The sequence below is a fragment of the Mytilus trossulus genome, chromosome 10 (assembly GCF_036588685.1).
Source record: "Mytilus trossulus isolate FHL-02 chromosome 10, PNRI_Mtr1.1.1.hap1, whole genome shotgun sequence".
NCBI lineage: Eukaryota > Metazoa > Mollusca > Bivalvia > Mytilida > Mytilidae > Mytilus > Mytilus trossulus.
In genome coordinates this window covers 25,892,890-25,914,092 of record NC_086382.1, presented here as the reverse complement: position 1 = coordinate 25,914,092, position 21,203 = coordinate 25,892,890, and the positions used below count along the sequence as shown (strand labels likewise).

Sequence of the window (21,203 nt, the reverse complement as noted above, 5' to 3'; positions counted from 1 at the left end):
AGGTTTACACATATAGTTTTGACGAGAACGTCTATACTTAGATAACATCTTATAGTCTTAAGAAATATCTAAATTAATTCTTTAAGGACAAGGTCAATTATTAGTACATTGACATGCATGTATGTTTATGTATACAAGTTTGTATAGAAAAATAACTTGGAGTTTGTATGTGATAAAAATTCTTGCAACATTAGTTGCAACTGTTGCAACTTTAATGTTTAATATATATATTTGAGGTCCAATTCGGATCAACAGTAAATAAAAATAACACTTTATACATTTTATTAAATATTAATTGAAAGACACAGATGTAGATGGCACATATATTAGATCACAGTTAAAACATATTTAAATATATAGTCTGAAAATTCAAGTCGATTGGTTTGACTGTTCCTGTGAAGCCAATTGTTGTGATTGTGAATTTGAGGTCGTTGTCGTCTGTTGTAATGAACTTTGGACTGGGTACTGTTGATAAGACGGTTGATCTTGATAGGCTTGCGCTGCGTACGCAGTCTGCACATTTTTCGTTGTACCATAATATGGTGGTGGTGCTGGTATATTTGGATAACCTTGATTAACATATCCTTAAAGTGAAACAAAAAGCTAAAATTAGACATCATATTTACTAAATAATTCTTGATATACGTAAGGTGATAAACCTTTTTAGTTAATTCATATACATTTTGATAGGTTATGCGTTTGTAACGGACAGTTTTTTTTAATGTTTTTGTAAGCATCAATATGATACAGTATAACAAAAATATGTGCATAATTAATCAGATAACGCAATCGTCCCAATGATTTTAAAGACTCATTACTTTAGCAAAGGAATTGTCCAACAAAGTTCTTTGCGTTTGGAGAGTTCAATAGTTCACCATACGCCGATACCGAAACCAAAAATAGTAGTGAGGTAAATGATAAATGTTCATAATGTTCTATAACTCAACAACCCTTTAACTCCATTGTATTGTTTGAAATCTGAATACGCTAAATGGTGTATTATTTTTTTTGAATTTTGGATGCACAGTGCTCTTCAACTTTAAAGTGTTTGCCTTTCTAAATTATTTTAATCTGAGCGCCACAGATGAGCCTTGTGTAGACGAAACGCGCGTCTGGCATATCAAATTACATGTATAAGCCTGTTACCTTTGATAAACATGTAATAGACATGTAACGTAAAAAATTAATTTATCAAAGAATAAAAAAATGATACCAGAATATAATATTTAAAAATATATAACAGAGCAACTAGGAAAAGAATATTTGATTTTTTGACGAAATGACTAAGACACCGTACCTGCCATTGGAGGATTTCTTCTTCTTCTAAATGCCACGATGACAAGCACTATACACACCAATGTAATCAGAAGTACGCCTCCTATAGCACCTCCGATAATAAAACCCAAAGTACTGGCAACTATAAAACAGAAATAATTGTAGATAAAGGCAACAGTAGTATACTGCTGTTCAAAACTCGTAAATCTATGGACAAAAAAAAAATTGGGGTAACAAACTAAAACTGAGGGAAACGCATTAAATATAAGAGGAGAATAACGCCACAACATTAAAATGTAACACACACAGAAACAGACTAAGCATTAGACAAAATCCGATGAGAATAACAAATATAACATCAAAACAAAATACATGAATTTGGGATAGAAAAGTACCGTGACACGTCTTATAGTAATGTGAATTCACACTCAAATATAAGAGAAAACAAACGACACAACGGAAACACAACGTTAAAATGTCACACACACAGAAACGAACTATCATGATATAACAATTGCCATTTTCCTGACTTGGTACAGGACATTTTTAAAGATAAAAATGGTGGGTTGAACCTGGTTATATGGCATGCCAAACCTCGCACTTTAATGACAATGTTAAATATTACATTGAAATGACAACATAATATTACAGGACTACAATAAAATACTCGAGACATCTAATGTACACTCAACCAGAGGCAATAAGACTGTATATACGTAATAACGTGCGTCACTAACCTGTATTCGTTAGGTTCAGCACGTGACAGCTGACCAATTAGAAACAAGATCTGTTTATACAAATTTTATCTTAGATTTTTAAAATAGTTCAAAGGGAATTTATGTCAGTGTATACTTACAATTGTATGTCCTGACACCTCTGACTTCTAGCGTTATCTTATTATCTCCATCATTTACGTCAGGTGCAGTCAGTTCAATGTCTACGTATTCTCCTGAGTTGGAGCACCACTCTGTGGTTGGAACATCATATGCGTAGTATGAATATGTCTAAGATTAAAAAAATAGTTATAAACTGTAGTTCATAAATTACGCTGAACGAATAAACAACATGTATAATGCAATCACAAAAAGTTATTGCATGAGTGTTATACGGAATGACCTATATAAATGTTGTAACCCTAAAATGCCTCTCGTTCAGCTTCTTATAATTTTTTAAAACTTCTAAAGACGGTGTTTTGTATTAGAAGGCAGTGTTTTACAACAATATTTTAGTTTTAAGAGAAGTCAAGATGTAAGTGGTAAAGTTCTATTGAAACAGGGAAAAAAGGTGAGGCTCGCCGATCTACCAAGACACGTTATTTCAGATTAGTAGTATTTGCTTAGTTTGCTCTTAAATGCTGCGCGTGCTTGGTAGAGAAGCAAAAACCACCAGATTTAAAAAAAAAAAAAAAAGAAGTTTTGGTTGATACAGCTGGGATCGAATTAAATACGTCCGCGCTCTCCTTGAATCCATATTACTTCCCAAGCGACGAATATGCATTAAACAACTCATGACATTTAACAATTACTAGAACACACCCGCGAAATCGCGGGCATTCGGAGCGTATTTGAAAGGATGTAAAGTGTTGTAGGAAGAATTTTGTAAAAGATATAATGACTTGAGAATTGCAGGAAAAGTATCAAAAGTACTAAAAGGTACTTGGGGACAGGAAAATGTTTTTTTAACCCTCCTCCTTAATTTCCAACATTTCCATTTTTTGTTTTCTATTTATTTCATTATATACATACATTTAGTGTACATGTATTATGAACATTCCAGTCAGGAGCCTGTAATTCAGTGGTTCAGTGATATTTGTTTTTCGTTCATTTTTTGTACATAAATAAGGCTGTTAGTTTTCTCATTTGAATTGTTTTACATTGTCATTTCTGGGCCTTTTATATCAGACAATGCAGTATCGGCTTTTGCTTATGGTTGAAGGCCGTAAGGTGACCTTTTAATGTTAATTTCGGTGTCATTTTGGTCTCTTGTGAAGAGATGTCTCAGGGGCATTCATACCACATCTTCTTTTTTTGTAAAACATTTAGTGACTTGAGAATTTTAGAAAAGGTATCAAAAGTCATAGGTAATTTGGGACAGGATAATTGTTTTTCTAGCCCGGCTCCTCCTTTTTCCACAAAAAAAACCTTTTTTTTGTTTGTTCTCTAATAATTTTAATGACACATGAATAATTTTAGCGCTTATCTGTATATAATGAACTTTCATTTAAGGGGGGGTCGGGACTGGGCGGATTTAGGGAGCCCGTCCCCCCCCCTTTTTCTGGAAAATAATTGGTTGCTTATATAGGGAACCACTGAAGCATGACCGGAGCGGGCCCCTGCGTATGAAAATTTCTGGATCCGCCACTGCGGAGGGGCCATGATCCCAATATCCCGAGCTTAAAAACATGAAATCCTGAGGTTCTGAATTTATTATACAAATTAAATATCTCGACATCCCGAAATTCGAAAAAAGAAATCCCGCGTTCCAGACGTCCCGAAAGTGTATTTTCTTTTTACAGTCAATTCTCGGTTTAATAATTGATCCACAGCGGTCATTGCTAGATTATTCAGATCCTCTCTTTTAAATAAACCCTGTGACTGCCGTAGATAGTAAACTTGAAAATTATATCAGACAGAAAAATACACTTAATATTCGTAGTATATGTATTTGTTTCAAAGTAAAAAGAAAAACGCAAACCGGGATTCTAATTTGGCTTAAATTTCGTCCAATGACGGATATAAGACAGAAAATACACGGTATTCGTTGTATTAATGTATGTACAAAGTATAAACGCAAACCGGAAGTCTATTCTGACTTTATAATTTCGCCCAATGACGGAAAGATATCCGGACGTCTTTTTTTCGCCCAAAATAACTCAATCCGAATAATCATATGAATGGATGACAAATGCGATTATGCACTGTACCCATAGGAAACAGAGGCATGATGATTAATTTATTGTGGAAAGAAGAGAAGCGACACCCAAAATGAGGTCTTCTCGTTTAATAGTATAGATGATTGCATCAGTAAACTATGCGTGTTTGATTAAAGGAAGTAAAATGCTCATAACAAACGACTTTTCAACAAACCTTTACAAGAAAATCTGATAGTCCAGTATAATATTTTAGTCGGACCTCTGTGTTTTGAATGTTCCAGGTTGTTGCTCGAATGCAGACTTTGTATTCATTGAGAGGGTTGGCATTGTCGTATCCATGGAAACCAATTTTACAGCTGTAAGAGTCGATACTCTCACCATCCCACGATACCAAATATGACTCATCTTCATTGGTGTTATGGATATTATAATTGTAGCAATTATCAAAGTTTACTGAAATTTATAGAAGATACTGTCTTATACTGTAAGCATCACACACACAATTTTCTGACACTTAAAAATAATTGAAAAACTATTTCTGGCATGTACGTTTTTTTTTTTTTTTTTAACTCGCAGCACTTCAATCGACATTCAAAAAAAAATATGACGTCTGTTTAGGAACAAATGTTGGTTTAAAATTTTATTTTGAATAACAAAAACAAACAATAAAAATCATTTATTTCTTGCATTTATGAAAATTTTCGCAGATTGAAATTTATATCAGAAAGTATTCTAATCGCTAATATAAAAACTTTTTGTTGGGTCAAACAAATATAAAAAGCAATATAAACACAGTGCTTACATGGAAATTCGTAGGACAAAGCCGTTCCTATAAACAGTAACGCCAACACAATAATATTTACAACAATATACATAGCTAAATAGTTTCTTTTCTTCTTTTCTACAACAGAAAAATGAAATAGTCATGTAATGTCCATTCTTTATAAAAGCAAAATACTTTTATGGAGAATATGAACTTTTATGAAATAGTATTAAATAACGTCTACACGAAGCGCATTTGTCCTATTTTGTATAAAAAAAAAAGCGCGTCTATACCAGGGCCTAACTGTGCTTATATATACCTATATAAGCACAGTTAGGCCCTGGTATAGACGCGTTTTTTTTTTAAAATATCATAGATGTTGAGATCTCGGAAATTTTGTCTGACCGCCTTCCACAACAGAATCTGTAATTATGTCTCACTACTATACATGAAGGTTTGATTGGGGTTTAAAAAATAGAGAAAAAATGGACCAAAAGTGCAGAATAAAAAGAAACAATATAATGAATATAGAGACACTGGGCAAAACGAATTTAAAGACATGGGTAAAATGAAATTGTAGTAATGGGCAAAACGAATTTAAAGAAATGGGCAAAACGAATTTAAAGAAATGAGCATAGCAGGGTGCTGACATATAAGAATAGAGAATAAGTGTCAAAATAAATTAAGAAAAGTTGGAACAGTTAAAAACAAAGAACTCAATTATCCCCAATCTACCCAAACAGAAGAATAAATGAACAAATTGCTTTCAAGTCGTATTCAAATCTCTTTCAAATCGTGATTCGGCGATTTGTTAGTACTATTTGCTTGCGATTCATTAAACAAATCATAGACAAATCAGAATTTTCCAAATTCTCTTAATTTGTATTCATGAATTTGCATCTAAGTCGTTCCTTATTTGAAATACAATTAGCTGCAGCCAATATTAATATCATATTGTTCTGAATTTCTTTTTGTTAAGTTTAAATATAAAAAAAGTTAAACTTTTCCTACCTTAAGATTTCTCTATACAATGGACATGTATAATGATTATGGACCTTACGTGTTGTTTAAATATATATATATTCATTATTATACCTTGTGTATCATGTGAGATATGATCCAGTATCTTTTAATTTATTTGCATAAATATTGTAAACAATTATAGAATACAACCTGTAAAATTTAACCCTTTAACCTGTTTGATTAGGAGCCATTAACTTTTTTTTCGGAATGCAACCAACATCCTCCCTCAATGGCGAATGAAAAAAAATACATGTACTTATTTTGAATAATATTTTAATCCAAATGTGAAAAAATAAAGGAGGAAAGGAAATTTCAGCTCCTTGAATATTTTATATGAATTTACAACTTAATCTTAGATCGTTGTACTTATAAAATACCAGTCAATCATAAACAGATATTGGTTTTTATCTTTAAGGCACATGTCATAATTGAGATAAAGAATTTGCAAATGGTGTATAGATCTTGTGAAATACTAATATCAAAAATTAAGGTGTAACATAATATTTGTGATGTACATTGTATGGATTTGGACGGTTAGAAAAACACAATAAATTATTATTCTTGCTATATATATATATAACTTCATCGGTGTGTCTTAATATATTAATAACATTAGATGTATGTTTCATCATAATACTTTATTCTGATTGGCTAATTGCACATCACATGCTATTCCTTAAGCAATTGCATTACTCAATAAAACTGTTCATTCATGATAGCACGTGGTCTCACAATAAAGTGCACAATCATGTGAATTTAATAACAAAAAAATATATAAAATTCGTGCTTTCATGATCTTAGCTAAAAATGTGATTATAAGTATAATTGAATGCTTCTTTTTGTAACTTCATAGGGAACACACGCTGTAAAAGCGTTGACCGTGCGCACATTTTTAGAATGAGGCGCTTCATACAAAATGTACCTCGGTCAACGCTTAAATTACACCCCAATGAAGTAAAAAAAAGAAGCATTCAATTCTTAAATACAGTGGACAACAGAAGAGCACTGCACATGCTGAATTTGCACTCAATACATACAATTGCAAATCCCGTTAAACTATTGTTTTGTACGCCACTCACACGGTAAAAGTGAAATCTTGAGGTATTTTAATAATTTATAAACCCAGTTGACACGTTAACAGATTCTAGACAGGACGATTGTTGGGTGTGCATATTTTAAGAATATTATGTTAATTTAAGAGATTTTAAAATATCTTGTGTCGAAATATTGAGAATATCTTAATTCTACCGGTATATTTATGAAAGTTTATGAAAATTTATGAGTAAGACACCCCCCCCCCCTTTCAGGAGCATCTATTTTTTTTGTTTTTTATTGGGATACATTGTTTCAATCTCAACTTGTCTATATACGCTAGTTATACATGTATGGGTCATTTTCAAAAAATGTCGAATTTTCAGTACACTCATGCCCATTTATTTTTTTTTTTTTTTTTAATTTCTAATGGAAATTTCAGTTGTAATGGTTTAAATGAAAGCTTGTCGGATTTATGATTCAGAACATTAATAATAAACACACCTTACATCTATTTTGATAAGGTCGAACTACATTTAAGTCCGATTTTAGGGGTATTTGTGTGCGTACAGTTTCAGAAAAACATATTTCAACTGATTTTTTTCTGATTTTCTTATCGCCTTGATATCTGTAAAGGGGACTTTTTAAGATTGTTAAATATCACTCTAACGAAAAATCAAAGCTTCTTTGCCATTGTATGTAACATATTATCTACAAACTAAATCCAATCAGCGTCCGGGGGGTTCATGTCTTTCCTGTTACCGCTACTTAAATCAGCCGTTAAATTTTTCTCCATATGAATATTGAATCAGTCAGTGTTGATCTCAAAAGTGCAAAGTAATCTTTACATTTAAAATACCTCGTTTCTTGAACGACAGCGTCGAGAAAAGAAATTTCAAGACATTTAGTGGAAAAAAATAGAGTGTACTTTTTTTCATGTCTATGCTGTTACCAACAATTTTGATTAATTACACCACTTCACCAAAGGAAGTAGTTGTTTCACAACAGCAATCACAAACGAAGAAATTTGTCTATCCTGTTATTTCTATCCTGTTACTAAGGTGGATATGGTTACGGTAACAGGATAGACAATTGTAGAAAAAAACGTCGGTAATTTTTTTTTTATCTTAATATGCATAATTATAGATGCAAAACGAATGAAATATTTCGTTGTTTGGACTCATCTTAAGGTTATAACCTCTTAATCTTCCCAATTAAGTATTTGCATGTGCAATACTGATATCGGTAACAGGATAGACAAAACGGTAATAGGATAGACTTTTATATAGTGATATATCAGAAACGGACGTTCCTGTTACCAATGAAATAAAGAGAAAAGTAAACTAACTTATGAGGGATTTACTTGATGTTGGGTTTATTTGAAAGGGTGAAAAAATGCCGAAAGACATAAATTGCTATCTTAGACTTGCATTACTGGTGGTAATTTTTACTACTTTTGAAAAACAGTTTTTAGAGGCATTTGTCAGTACAACTTGGGAAATGGCAAATAATCTATTATTTTACAGAACGAATATATATAGAAGTTTATTCTCTTGAAAACCATCTAATTGGCTACGTTAAACTACTTTTAAATTTTATCTAAAGCTTTTCTTAATAACCCAAAATTTCCTTTGAAAATGGTATCAGGATAGACAAAATGTTGTACCACCGATCAAAAAATGTTTCAAGGTATTCTTGTATGACATCATTAAGATTGCATCTGTTAATATGTTGTTCTTAAAGTACTGTTTGTTTTGATTTGCTTATGAAGAGGGTTACTTGAATAAGTAACTTTTAACAATTTTTTTCAATTTCGAAATTCTACATTTTTTGAAAATGACCCATATGTGGACAGTCTTGTTCCATTATTTTTTTTGTCTTTTGCTGATGTTTGTTGTTATACTAAATACTTACACTCATGTTGTTATTTCATTATAATTTAAGTGGTCCGTTGGTGAAAAGGCAAAATTTCTGTCCCTAATCGATATATCCTTATTTTCTAGTGGCAGTCTAAATTTCCTTGACCTTCATCAGGGATGGCTTTTGTTGCAAGTCAACCTGCTATGTTTGTTGTTGACTTGTTTTCGTCCTAAACATGCATACAATACTTGCCACTGGACGTTAAGCAAAAAACAATCAATCAATCAACAATTACATTATCTAATCATATGGCTCATTACAAATATATTAAACAAGTTACAGAAAACATCAAGAATCCATGGACACCAGTGTTTTAAAATTTACATTGTCACCTCAAAGGGTACATGTTGCAAATTGTTGAAAGAAATAAGATACAGAAAAACCTAAATTGTGGCCATTAGTATATTAGGTAAATGAGACACGTTTAATTCGATTCTAGCAAGAAAAAAATAATGCGTTGATATAGCTTTCATTTCATACTTTTTGTTTACACAATATGAGAAAAAGAGGCGGGATATAACAAGAGGACATTCAAGACGCATAAGTCGAATAAAACTGACAACGTCATGGCAAAAATAAACCCATAAAAAACAACGTTAAAATCTACAAAAATGCATGTTGTTTTTTCTATGGTCGGGTTGTTGTCTCTTTGATACATTCCCCATTTCCATTCTCAATTTTACCAATTTTTTTTTAAAAGAAACTGCACATATGTTAGTTATCTTTAAATACCGTACATCACATACTTAATCAAGTATCAGTTCTTTGATCTATTCCAATTTGTGACATGTTGTCGTTTTAGGTCATTGCCTGTTGTTCTCCTCCCCAGCAAGAGGAAGATACACATAATAGTGGTAAGAAGGTGATTCAAATAACGATATAGATTTTTTATTGAAAGCTAATAAATTGATTATAGACAAAACATAAATATAATGGTTGCAGCCATTTTGTATTCAAAATTGAGAGTATGGCTAATTCTGATTGGTCGATATGTTAACCGTTATGTTTTTAGTATTGGAGACCTCGTGCACTCTTTATTGTACCAAAGGCAAAATACTGACATATTTTTCTTAGCCCTAGCGGAACTGTCTTTTTATACACTAGGATGAGACACGTGTTGATAGGCAAACTCCTTGTCCAGTCAAACATAAGTGAACAGATAAACAATGTCCTGATGTAAATATCGAACTATTTTAACTCTTCGGTTATTGCTGATAAGAAATTCAAAGATACGGCTATTTCCTTACTGTTTTTAGATTGTTCACTTTATATATTCGAATCACTTTATAGGTTTTCTAAACCCCGGGCATAGTTGGCACAAGACACATTTTTTTGTGTGCTTTTTTGGGGGGGGGGGGGGGGGGGGGGGTGGTCAATAAGTAGTAATTGTTCTATTTTGTATTTAGCTTGTATTTCCAACTGTTTTCGTAAGAGCGCCATTTGTGAGTCTTTTAAAAAATACGAATCTCGTTTTAGGAACACTTAATTAATTAATTTTCTTGTATATTTGATGAGATTGTGAGGAAATGAAGGGGGTTCTTTCATTTTTGAATTCTTTAATTCTTTGTCATTTTTATCTGTTCTGTTTACATTTTGCTGATTAATTTCTATAAATCATGTATATCTTAGCACCTTATTATTCTCCATATTTTATATTTACGATCATTTTTTCTCTTTTCTCTATTGTTTGTGCTTAGTAATTTCTGTTCTGTAAATAAAGAATTTGTTTTGATACTGACTTTATCACTGTAAAATATAATGGTAGCATATATACTGGTAAGTCAAATTTCTTCATTTTTCACATTTTCACAACAATCGTTCAAAAAGGCAAAATGGACTTTGTGAAAGTTTCAAACAATGTAAAGTGTTTCATTCACCAAAAATCTCGTGCGTTTCTGCGAAACAAAATCACGCGCAATTTTGTGAATGCAATGGGAAAGTAGATCCTTACGCATTCGCGCATGTCATTTGCGTACTAACCCAATAATTTTTAAATCACGACCAGTGGTCGTGATTTATACTGACAAGCGAGTACACATCAAAGGAAAAATGTACAAATTATACCAATAAACCCCCATCTACACCTTCATACATATCAACACAATGTGGCTATCAGTAGTAGTCCTACGAACATGTAAAAACGAATTACCATTTTAATTTGGGATTATAGTTATTTTTTTTATTAGAAATAGTCAATAAACTGTCAGTATTTTTTATGTCATTATAAATCCTGTTACGTGTTATGTTCTTCGGCACGACGATTTTATTTCTATAACAAAAATAAAGTTTAAAATAACTTGCACTGTTTTCTTCTCAATGCAAAATTCTAAATATATACTTGAATCATTAACATTTACACATGTACAAGACCAAGTTGACTTCTATGACGATGAAGTTTTTATCACCTTGACCGAAGGTCACTTACGAACTGTCTTAAATTAAGTTGTCAATCCATAAAGTTAACGTGTACAATACATTTATTTTCCATATAAGTAATTAAATTATTCGATGTTGTAATAAATAGATCCGTCCCATGCAGGATGTAAGTGGTTTTAGTTAAATAATTAATGCGATTACAAAAAGGATACGGATGAATAAATATGAATATCAAAAACTGATCTGGACCACAACTTATTTTTTATGGGAACAGTATAGACCGGTTGGGTAAATAATCATGAAAGGTAAGAGCGAATGTAAACATTTCTTTCATACGAATTGTACATTTTCCCTAAAAAATGCAGGAAATATTTGCCATTGGGCGTTAAACAGAAAAATCACTCATTTTTATAAACCTTCTTTAATAGAATATTTAATTACATTCTTGTTTAATCAAAACCTTTTTTTATAAACGTTAAGCGCACTCCATCGTAAAGTATTATTATTATTATAATGTATTTATTACAGCTCATAATATAATGTAAAAATACCCTAAAAGCTTTACATATCAATTCACATGTCTATATAAATATTTACGATACAATATGCAAGCTCATGATAAAAGTATATCGCATGAAAAAACTAATAATAATAACTTTTAAAAGGAGAAAAAATACTGATACAAAATTAAAAAAAGGATAAAATTGTCGTACGCCAAACAGGTCCCCCCGGGATGTTTTTTTTAAACTTGCACATTCTGATATATTATATATATATATATAGAGGATTAGATTAGATTATGCAAATGTTCCGATGATTTAGAGTTAATGTAGCCTGAAATTCAGACAATATGTATTTCCCAAATGAACAGTTATAAGATGCCTCGAAAAACGGATGTAAACATATGTGGTCACTTGAGAAACAAGAGCCGTTGACCTCAGAAGCACCTGCTTTCACCCCTACCATTTAGTGGGATCAAACCTTGCCTTTTTGGGCCATGATCGATATCTTCTTCTCTTTTTTAATTAATGAAATCTTTCTAATATATTCCTACAGTTGATTAAGCTTTGCTAGTAGCTTGTAATTTGCTTTCTCATTAAAGCAAATATTTTTTTAACAGTTAATATATATTAAATCTGTTCTGCTCTATGGTCGGGTTGTTGTCAATTTGACACATTTCCCATTCCCATTCTCAATTTTAGTTTAATGAATCAAATGATAAAAAGTAAAACTACAAAAATTAATACCGAACTCCAAAGAAAATTGAAAACGGCAAATGGTCAAATCATAAGCTTAAAACATCAAATGAATGGAATAAAACATTTACTTATATACAAAATAGTGGATCAAACCTGGTTTTATAGCTAGCTAATCCTTTCACATGTATGACATTCGATTAAACTTCAATATATTGACAGTAATGTGTGAGCAAAATTAGGAAATAACAGGAAAAAATGAAAAAAAAATATGTCTAAGAGCAGTTACGTTGTTTTATAATTTTAATCACTATATGAACAAAGAAATTAAAATGAATTAAAGACACATAAATGTTATAAGCCATTATCCTATACAGTTTGGAAATGATAAAAAAAAATGATTTCAGCTATTTAAGGAATAATTGTAATAGAAAACCACGAAAACACGTTGATGACGTCACGGTCACATGACTTAATTATGGCTATGGGGTGATAAGAAAATAACGTCAGCCAACCAGAAGACGCGTTACATTGAAAATTAAATTATATATTTTTGTAAATGCAACGTCATTCAGATGACAACTTTGTAAAATCATTATCTTTTCTTATTTTTTAGGAGCTACAAAGCTATGCAGACTTTGCCTGTCAATTTTGTTATTGGCCGCATGTGAGTATTAATAAACACAAAATGCTAGGGAAAGGCCATCTGAAAGTTACCAACTATTTCCTATTTTATATTTTTTTGCATATAAAGGGAAATAACTCATTGAAAGGAACAACGGTGTTCCTTATCATGTTTATACATTACAAATACAAGAAGTACAGATACAGTGCATCTTTGTTCTCTAACTATGACTTTTTGAGAAAATTATCCTTAAAATGGGGAATAATTTGATCGTAAATAGAAAGTCAGATACACCTTTTAATGTTTGGGCCACAGGTACTTGTGGACAGGATACCCTTTGGGTGCCCCTGAGTGGGAATAACCCGAATGACCCCCAATGTAGTTTAATTTTGATTTATTTTTTATTAAACGTTTATTTAAATTGTTTTCACTGGGAATATATGTCGAAGTTACTGACAAACAGCATTTGAGATTTTTGCCAGTCGACTGATATGTATATAATAATCTATATGCACAGAAAATAATTATATTTATAAGTACGTCCGAGTCAGTGACAATATATATATATATGCGTTTACAAGTGGTGGTCCCCCTTTTCAGACATACACTATAAATATGATAAAGTTTTTTTAAGACTTTGATTATATTTACAATGTATCTTTTTCTGTTGTAGATTCACACACAAAGACAACTACAGTAAAGGAAGGTAAAGTGGCGGAAATAATATGTAAAAAGGCTGGACAAATTATAGAAGTGACGTCTGCAGATTACGGAAAAAGCCCGGGAAATGATAACAAATGTAACGATCCTAACGCTGATACAATTGTCAAAGGGCTGTGTGATGGAAGAACAAGTTGTTCAGTTCCCGCCTCAAACGCACAGTTTACAAGTACAACATGCACAGCTAGGGACAAGCAGAAATTAAAAATCAAATATAATTGTGTAAATGGTATGTACAATAGAAAATATATACATATATTCAGTAGATTAACAACTTTCAAGGGACAACCATTAATTTTGATATTCTGTTGGGGTTGGTTTTTTTTTAGACGGATTGACTATCCATTTTCATCTGCTGCTACGCATGTATTTTTTTCATCGGTTATTTGCTTCTCTTTAGAAAACTTTTGTTTGAAAATGCAAAAGAAATATGAAACTATTATGATATCCATGTATCTATGATGAGTTATATATAATATCCAAAATAAGAATCAAGTAATGATGTTCCGAATAGATTTCGCAGGAAATTGCACGCGACAATTTAATCAATATTTGAAACATACATAGATATAGGAAGATAGGGTGTGAGTGCCAATGAGACAACTCTCTATCCAAATAACAATTTAAAAAAAAAGTAAACCATTATAGGTAAATGTATGGCCTTCAACACGGAGCCTTGGCTCCCATCGAACAACAAGCTATAAAGGGGGCCAAAATTACTAGTGTAAAACCATTCAAACGGGAAAACCGTTATCACTTCGATTGACGGCATATTATTTAACAAACAAAAACAACAATAAAAATATCACAAGTTGGAGAAATACAGAAAACACCATGGTCAAAAAGAAAATCAAATCGATGAAAGAACAAACAAAAGTCTATAAAACATTACACAGAAACACATAGACTAAGCAACACAAACACCCACCAAGGAACCCGGGAATGTCTTAGGTGCTCATGAAGGGTATGCTGATCCCTCTTGAATAGTTGTACCCATTGTTTTGCTCATTGCAAGTTAAAATTCAGTAATTAGTCACATTCTCAAGGAAAAGAGGATAAGATTGTCGTGACTACGACAATTTGGACATATATCTTGTTTGACAAATACAATCAACATAATACAAAGGGGAAAGGGGAGGGGGAAGGGTACTCAAAAACATTATTATATCACATGATTATTCGCCGGGACTGAATCTAAAGAACCATGGGTAATCTTATTGTTCGACCCAACACGAAAACAACGTCACGTCATTGGTTGAATTTCAATTGTTTAGCCAATCACAGCGTTTTGGTGTACGCTTTTGAAAATAATACCACGAATGTCATCTTTTGTTATATCTTTTTTGGTATTGTGTGTCTCTTTTTGCAAAACCATTTGCAATATTCATAAGAATTTTAATGAAATCTTATGTTCATTGGATAATAATGTGTATAAATTTAACCGAAAAAGGAAAATTACCTTTTACCCCCTTTCTATTTAGGAAAAAAATGAATTATTTTTGGATACTCTTTGAAATAGCTTTTTTCTTAAACTTTCAGCTGAAGCAAAAGTACCCACTGTAAAAAACGGTGAAACACAAACTATTACATGCACTGGAGGATCTTTCATCTTTATAACATCAGCAACCTACAGTTCGGGTTCTTGTTTCTCACCATCTGCACTTACTATTGTCCAAGGACTATGCGACGATCTAACAACCTGCAGTGTCACGGCCGATGATGCTACTTTTCCAGATTCAACATGTGACGCCAGTAAGAGTGAAAAATTGAAAATCTCATACGTCTGCCAAAAACGTAAGTTTAAATACGTCAAGTGTTTTGTTGGGATTTTAATTGATTTCATTGAAAAGAATAATGGTCAAAAAGAGCAGAAGATAAGAAACAAATAGAGAGAAAAAAACACGCCAAAATTTTGAGAATAATGGTGTGCTAAATTCTTAAGAATAGAGAACAATGGTTAAAATAGATAAATAACAGAAATACATTGTCTTAAAAATGAAAGAAGAAAGAAATGAAATACACCTGCCTCAGGACCTTGATATAAATTGTATAAGCGATAGTATAAGATTTAGTCAAATTTAAATTTTAGGGTCAAATATGAAAAAAATAGCTGTGTTATGCCTTTAAAAAGTCTACTCTAAATCTTATATTACAAAAATTTTGTTCCCCGAGAAATTCTGCTGAGCAAAATAGAAAATAAAACAAAATTATCTTCGTAATCTTTTTCGCTTGGAAAAGCACAAATCTGGTCATATATATCACATTATATATAATATAACTATTGCATAACACTTGTTTAAAAAATGTTGATGACATTGAATTTGTGATAATAGAAGCAACTTGGAAATTTTTCCAAACATTTCAATCTCTTTTTACAGCTAGTGGTCCAGTGTATCAACGTTGGGGGGCCGTTACCTGTCCAACTTCGGCCTCATTAATATATGCTGGTAAGTACAAGCAATCTTTTAATTTAATAAAAAAAATGAAAGCATTGTTTAAACAACTTACTTTTTTAACACTAAAAAGGAATGTTTGGTCTACGGGGTATGTTTTTTTTTAGTTTCGAATAACTTGACCAGCGACAGAAATATATTCAAGGTCGCCATATCATCTGACCGACTATTAAAAAATGCTTAAGATGGTCAAAAGTAAATGATACAATTGATACTTAGAACCGTTTCTTTGTTCTACACCCATTTGTCGATTCCATGACTGTGCTACCAAATGCTCATGGTTGCCATTATCTAAATGAAGACAACAAAAGAATACACCAAAATTTATTACAGCGTTGTTATTCAATCATATATTTTTTATCGGCGAAAACAGGTTCGACTCGAGCGCAATGGAATTTGTGCTTTAAACGTTAATACACCTATGTACAATTGACCGGAAATTTGCGCTTTTTGCCCGTAAAAATGTACCTGTAAATGGAAATATCATTTCCTCAAATACCGGTACTACAGTTGGGGTTTGTCGAAGAATATTTAAGAAAATAGAAATATCGATACGATTTGTTGCTTTGGAAATGGAAATTATATTGCCCTTGTGTTAATTATAATGCCCTGAAAACCCGTAGAATTTTAACATACTTATTTCATTTGTCTAAGCATCTTTCATATAGGTGAGATTAAAATTTGAACCTTATACTAAAAAAAATCTTGCTTACTTTGAAGTCATGGTTTTATTTACCACCAATCGCTTTGATCATAGTCGTTTAAATCATACACACTTGTTGTTTGTTCCAAGAAAATGGCTATGCCCCCCAATAAAGATGAATTATGTAATTCATGAATGATGGGAATATTTTCATATAACAACATACTTATATCGTTAAACATTGTTTAATATTAATTTTATTTTGATTTACATTACAGGCGTTATGGGTGGTGCAGACTTTGGTGGTACTGGCTCGGGATCAAATTTCCTCTGCTTACCTACAAACCCTAGTACTGCTGGTAGCAACTTTACTTTAGGCATAGACAAGGGTGCAATTTTCGGTACACAGCTCATAACAGACAGCGCTGGACCGTATAGTAGTTCTCTTGACTCTCTCGAATTGACATGCGCTCTATGTCAGACTAAGTCTGCAGAGACAACGTTTATGTACCCAGGATATCCCGTTTGTCCTGCCGGCTTCAACCTTGAGTACGCTGGTTACTTAGTTTCTGAAAAAGCGACATCTGGAAGGACTTCAAAGGGTTATCTTTGCTTGGATGCTTCCCCGGTTACTATAGATAATAGCTATTCAGGAGCTGATACTGCTAAACTTTATTTGGTGGAAGGAAAATGTGGGGTACTCCCATGTCCAAATTACATAGATAATAATGAATTACCTTGTGCTATTTGTTCAATGTAAAAATGTTTAAAATGGCATATGTAGAAAACCGAAATTTTAACCATCTTGATTTGTTTGGTGTAAAATACATGAAAAGAAATGTGTGTTGGTATCCACAAACATTGGTGAATAGTTTTACACATAATTACCTGCACGCTAATTGTGTGAATGATGGATATACCTGGCTTTCGTGCTTTTATTTATTTATTTATTTATTTATTCATATCAAACATTTGACAACACTTTCATGTTAACTTTGAATTTAAATTGATTAAAACCTCTTTACTGTTATTTGTATAGTTTTGTTTTACGAAGTACCTACTAAAATAAATGTAAATCGCTTTGATAACTTTATTCAGCACAAATTGCACCCATAAAAAGGTTAGAAAAATAACAATTACATGCAAAAGCAACAATATAATGATGAAGATATTAATACTATACACATAAGTAAACCATGTATCTTCAAATATTCAAGAAAAGATGTCAAAATTTCTCACAATTTTTACCCACTAAATTATTTCTTTTAAGCAAAACTAGACAAAGTGAACATGAACGAAACTTTCGTTTGTGAAAAATGATTCTTTTTTTTCTGATAGATCGCAAAAACTTTGTTCCAAGTTATAAACAAACCAATAAGAGCAATTATACAGCAACCAATAACTCAAATAACCCCCACACGAACTAGAGAGCAACCAAAAGTTGTGAACTATTGAAAGGGGACAATACAAATTATCCACCTCGTGATCAAATCCTCAATTTCGTAAACAGAAACAAACATATCTATCAACGGCTTATTCTCAAGACAATCAAACACATATAAAAATATTATATACGGCAACATCTGACGAAGCTTCTGGACAGCCACATTTATATGTGGCGCTATAAAAATATATTTTTGTTGTGATCTTCATCCGTTGTCTATATTTTTTGTTTTGTTTGGTCGATTCAATAATAATATACTATTTAAAAAAATCACTTAAATCTGATACTTCTATACATAAATTGCCATTTCACTTGGGTTTCAAGACCTCAAATCCTCAAGGGTTCCAGAACAAACAAAAAACGTCGAGATTTTCATTTTTTGCATTACAAAATGTGTAACAAAAGTTTCTATAATGGGAGGATTCATCGACCGAAAATACTAGGCAATGCTAAAACTAACGAATAGAAATAATTAAAGTTTTCCTTTTTATCTCAATTCAAATGCTTTTAATAAGCGACAAAAAAGTGATTTAAGGGGGTATGGGAGTCTAAAATAAAAATGATAGAATTTGTTCATACTTTGTCAAAAGTTAGTATCTATAATTGATAAATGTTCAAAAATATTATAAAAATGATAGGTCACCCCGCATTTTCTCAAGCTACAGGTTGTGCCAAAATGACAAATTTTGTATGGATTATACAGGAAAAAACAACATTTTGTGAATAGAAGCAAAACAAAATGATAGAATTGTAACATAAATTAGGAAAATATTGCTTTCAAACAATGCTTTGAGAAGATCAAAAGAAAAGATAGGGCCACCGTACGTTTTTTCAGGCTAAAAGACAAAATAGAAAAATTTCATGTAGAGTCCTTCAGAGAATGCACTGTTTTAGAGTTACTTCCCCTTAAATTGCCAATTTGAAAATATTCAAAAACAATCAAAAATAATCTATACTTGCAAAAATATTAATATTTATAAGTTATATTCTTATAAATTGTTTTTTTAAATGAAAATTCACATTAAATATCTGCATTCCGGCATCAAATTTTGCTAACTTGATAGAAAATATGGACCTTAGATTCTCTGTTTTTTACAATCCAAGATGGCGAAAGACACCCATACCACCTTAAGTATCGTCTTTAGCTTATTACTACGACTGAGCGACAAAAAAAGGATACAGAACTAATTAATGATGAAGGATATTGCCTAAGTTGACGCCATCGAGACCTTTGTTGGCAAAGGAAAGATTAAGGAAAGATCTTTTCTCTTTTTCATTTTTTTCAATGCGGACTGGCTTGAAAAGTCTGCGACTTGCAATATCCGAAATTATAGCCTCAAGTTTGTATTGGTTTGAATGAGGGTTTGTAATAGTGGATTCCAAACATAAATTGAACAGATAATGAAGTTTTGAAAGGGGTAATAGAGACACCATACAGAGAAGGTGATGTATAATGACGATGACCATGACTGTGTGTACGTAGAGGAGTCGAGTTGAAAATATTCATCACATTCACCGAATTACACGAAGGACTAGACAGAATACCTATACCATAAATTTTGTCATTGCAACCATAAGGTGTCACTTTCCCAATTGTCTAATCCAGTAGTCTTCTTTTTGTCTACGGAGAGTCGTTGAAAGATTAGGATTGCTAGAGCTTTATGGTATATCTTTTCGATAATGCGAACTGTCATAGAAACGATGGAATGGTCGGGCTGATTGAAATGCTGGTATAGAATGTCGTTAACATTGAGGTTAATGTCTGATCTATGACCGCACATATGTTTGTTTAGCCTTCCTTTCGTTTCACCAACGTATACCAATCCGCAAAGGTTGCACTCTAATCCGTAGACAACATTTATCGATTTACAATTAGATCATCGTAACTTCTGGTACAATATGACTTCTTGGTCAAATTGCTAGTAAATTCAGCATTTGTAATTAAAATTGCACAAGTTTAACAGCCTTTGGCTTCACATTTCGAAATGCGACTGTGTTGTACTGTGTCATCATGTGTGATACAAAAAAAAATTAAGAAATGAATGCATTACTATGTACGTCAATGTACAGCGTGGATACTGTTTTAAATTATGAACTAATAAACTTTATAAATAGCCTATTGTATTACTATGATAAATCGGAAGTGGACGCTAAAAGGCGACTACATACAGGGTCGACATGTCAATTCATAATAACAGCATGATCGCCATGAACGTCCGAGTTATAACTGTTTGTACTTTTGTCATTGGCTTTGTTTTTCCAGAGTTTAAATTCCGGACAACGTGTATAATAGCAACATTAATAAAGCTAATATGATATAGATAGATAGATATTTTTATTTTAAAGTATAACTTGGTACATATACATGAAATACAATATATTACAATTTTAAACATAAGCAGTCAATTAACATGTATATTTATACCAACCAGCCTTTACAAGCTTATGATGCACTGTCATTATGTCACGGAATATTATTAAGTTCCTTCATACTATAAGTTCCAAAAGGAAAAAATATTCTGGAATATTATTTTCACAGGAATAGATACATCAGTATATGTTCCTAACGGAATAAATAGTATAGACGTTTTGTTCCAACAGGAACAGGTATTATGACATTGTTTATAACATTTCCAGTGGAACTTCTGTTAGGTGGAACAAATATATGTTGACAATTTATGTACGAAAAATTATATGAATAAATTTCAAATCCAGTAATCCTTATTATATCAGATATTAAATTCTTATTAGATACAATATAGTTTCAATATATCAGTTGTGTTTAATAATTAAATGAAAAAATAAGGATGAAAGTAACTTAACTGAAAATTTGGAGGATAAGAGTTGTCTCTCTTTGTTCT

The 21,203-nt window shown here is 31.9% G+C and overlaps 2 protein-coding genes across 2 annotated transcripts; one reads left to right on the top strand and one right to left on the bottom strand.

The window, feature by feature from the left end:
- Positions 1-265: 265 nt before the first annotated feature.
- On the bottom strand, positions 266-5,044 carry LOC134686123 (uncharacterized). The gene is made up of 5 exons (XM_063545796.1): positions 4,950-5,044; positions 4,362-4,600; positions 2,132-2,279; positions 1,298-1,417; positions 266-584 (listed from the first exon to the last, which is right to left on the bottom strand). The coding sequence occupies exons 1-5, from the start codon at positions 5,020-5,022 to the stop codon at positions 370-372; spliced, it is 795 nt and encodes a 264-aa protein (XP_063401866.1). The 5' UTR covers positions 5,023-5,044; the 3' UTR covers positions 266-369.
- A 6,410-nt stretch (positions 5,045-11,454) lies between these two features.
- Positions 11,455-17,928, top strand: LOC134687108 (uncharacterized). Its single transcript, XM_063547106.1, has 6 exons — positions 11,455-11,566; positions 13,074-13,124; positions 13,756-14,031; positions 15,342-15,596; positions 16,181-16,249; positions 17,177-17,928. The coding sequence occupies exons 1-6, from the start codon at positions 11,560-11,562 to the stop codon at positions 17,656-17,658; spliced, it is 1,140 nt and encodes a 379-aa protein (XP_063403176.1). The 5' UTR covers positions 11,455-11,559; the 3' UTR covers positions 17,659-17,928.
- Positions 17,929-21,203: the final 3,275 nt, after the last annotated feature.

Bases quoted from the DNA above. Each gene is read 5' to 3' on its own strand.
- LOC134686123 (XM_063545796.1), bottom strand. From the start codon at position 5,022: ATGTATATTGTTGTAAATATTATTGTGTTGGCGTTACTGTTTATAGGA. The intron at 4,601-4,949 runs GTAAGCACTGTG...TATAAATTTCAG, and splicing joins TTTGTCCTACGAATTTCCAT to TAAACTTTGATAATTGCTAC. The intron at 585-1,297 runs GTACGGTGTCTT...TTTCACTTTAAG, and splicing joins AAGAAATCCTCCAATGGCAG to GATATGTTAATCAAGGTTAT.
- LOC134687108 (XM_063547106.1), top strand. The intron at 13,125-13,755 runs GTGAGTATTAAT...TTTCTGTTGTAG, and splicing joins AATTTTGTTATTGGCCGCAT to ATTCACACACAAAGACAACT. The intron at 14,032-15,341 runs GTATGTACAATA...TTAAACTTTCAG, and splicing joins CAAATATAATTGTGTAAATG to CTGAAGCAAAAGTACCCACT.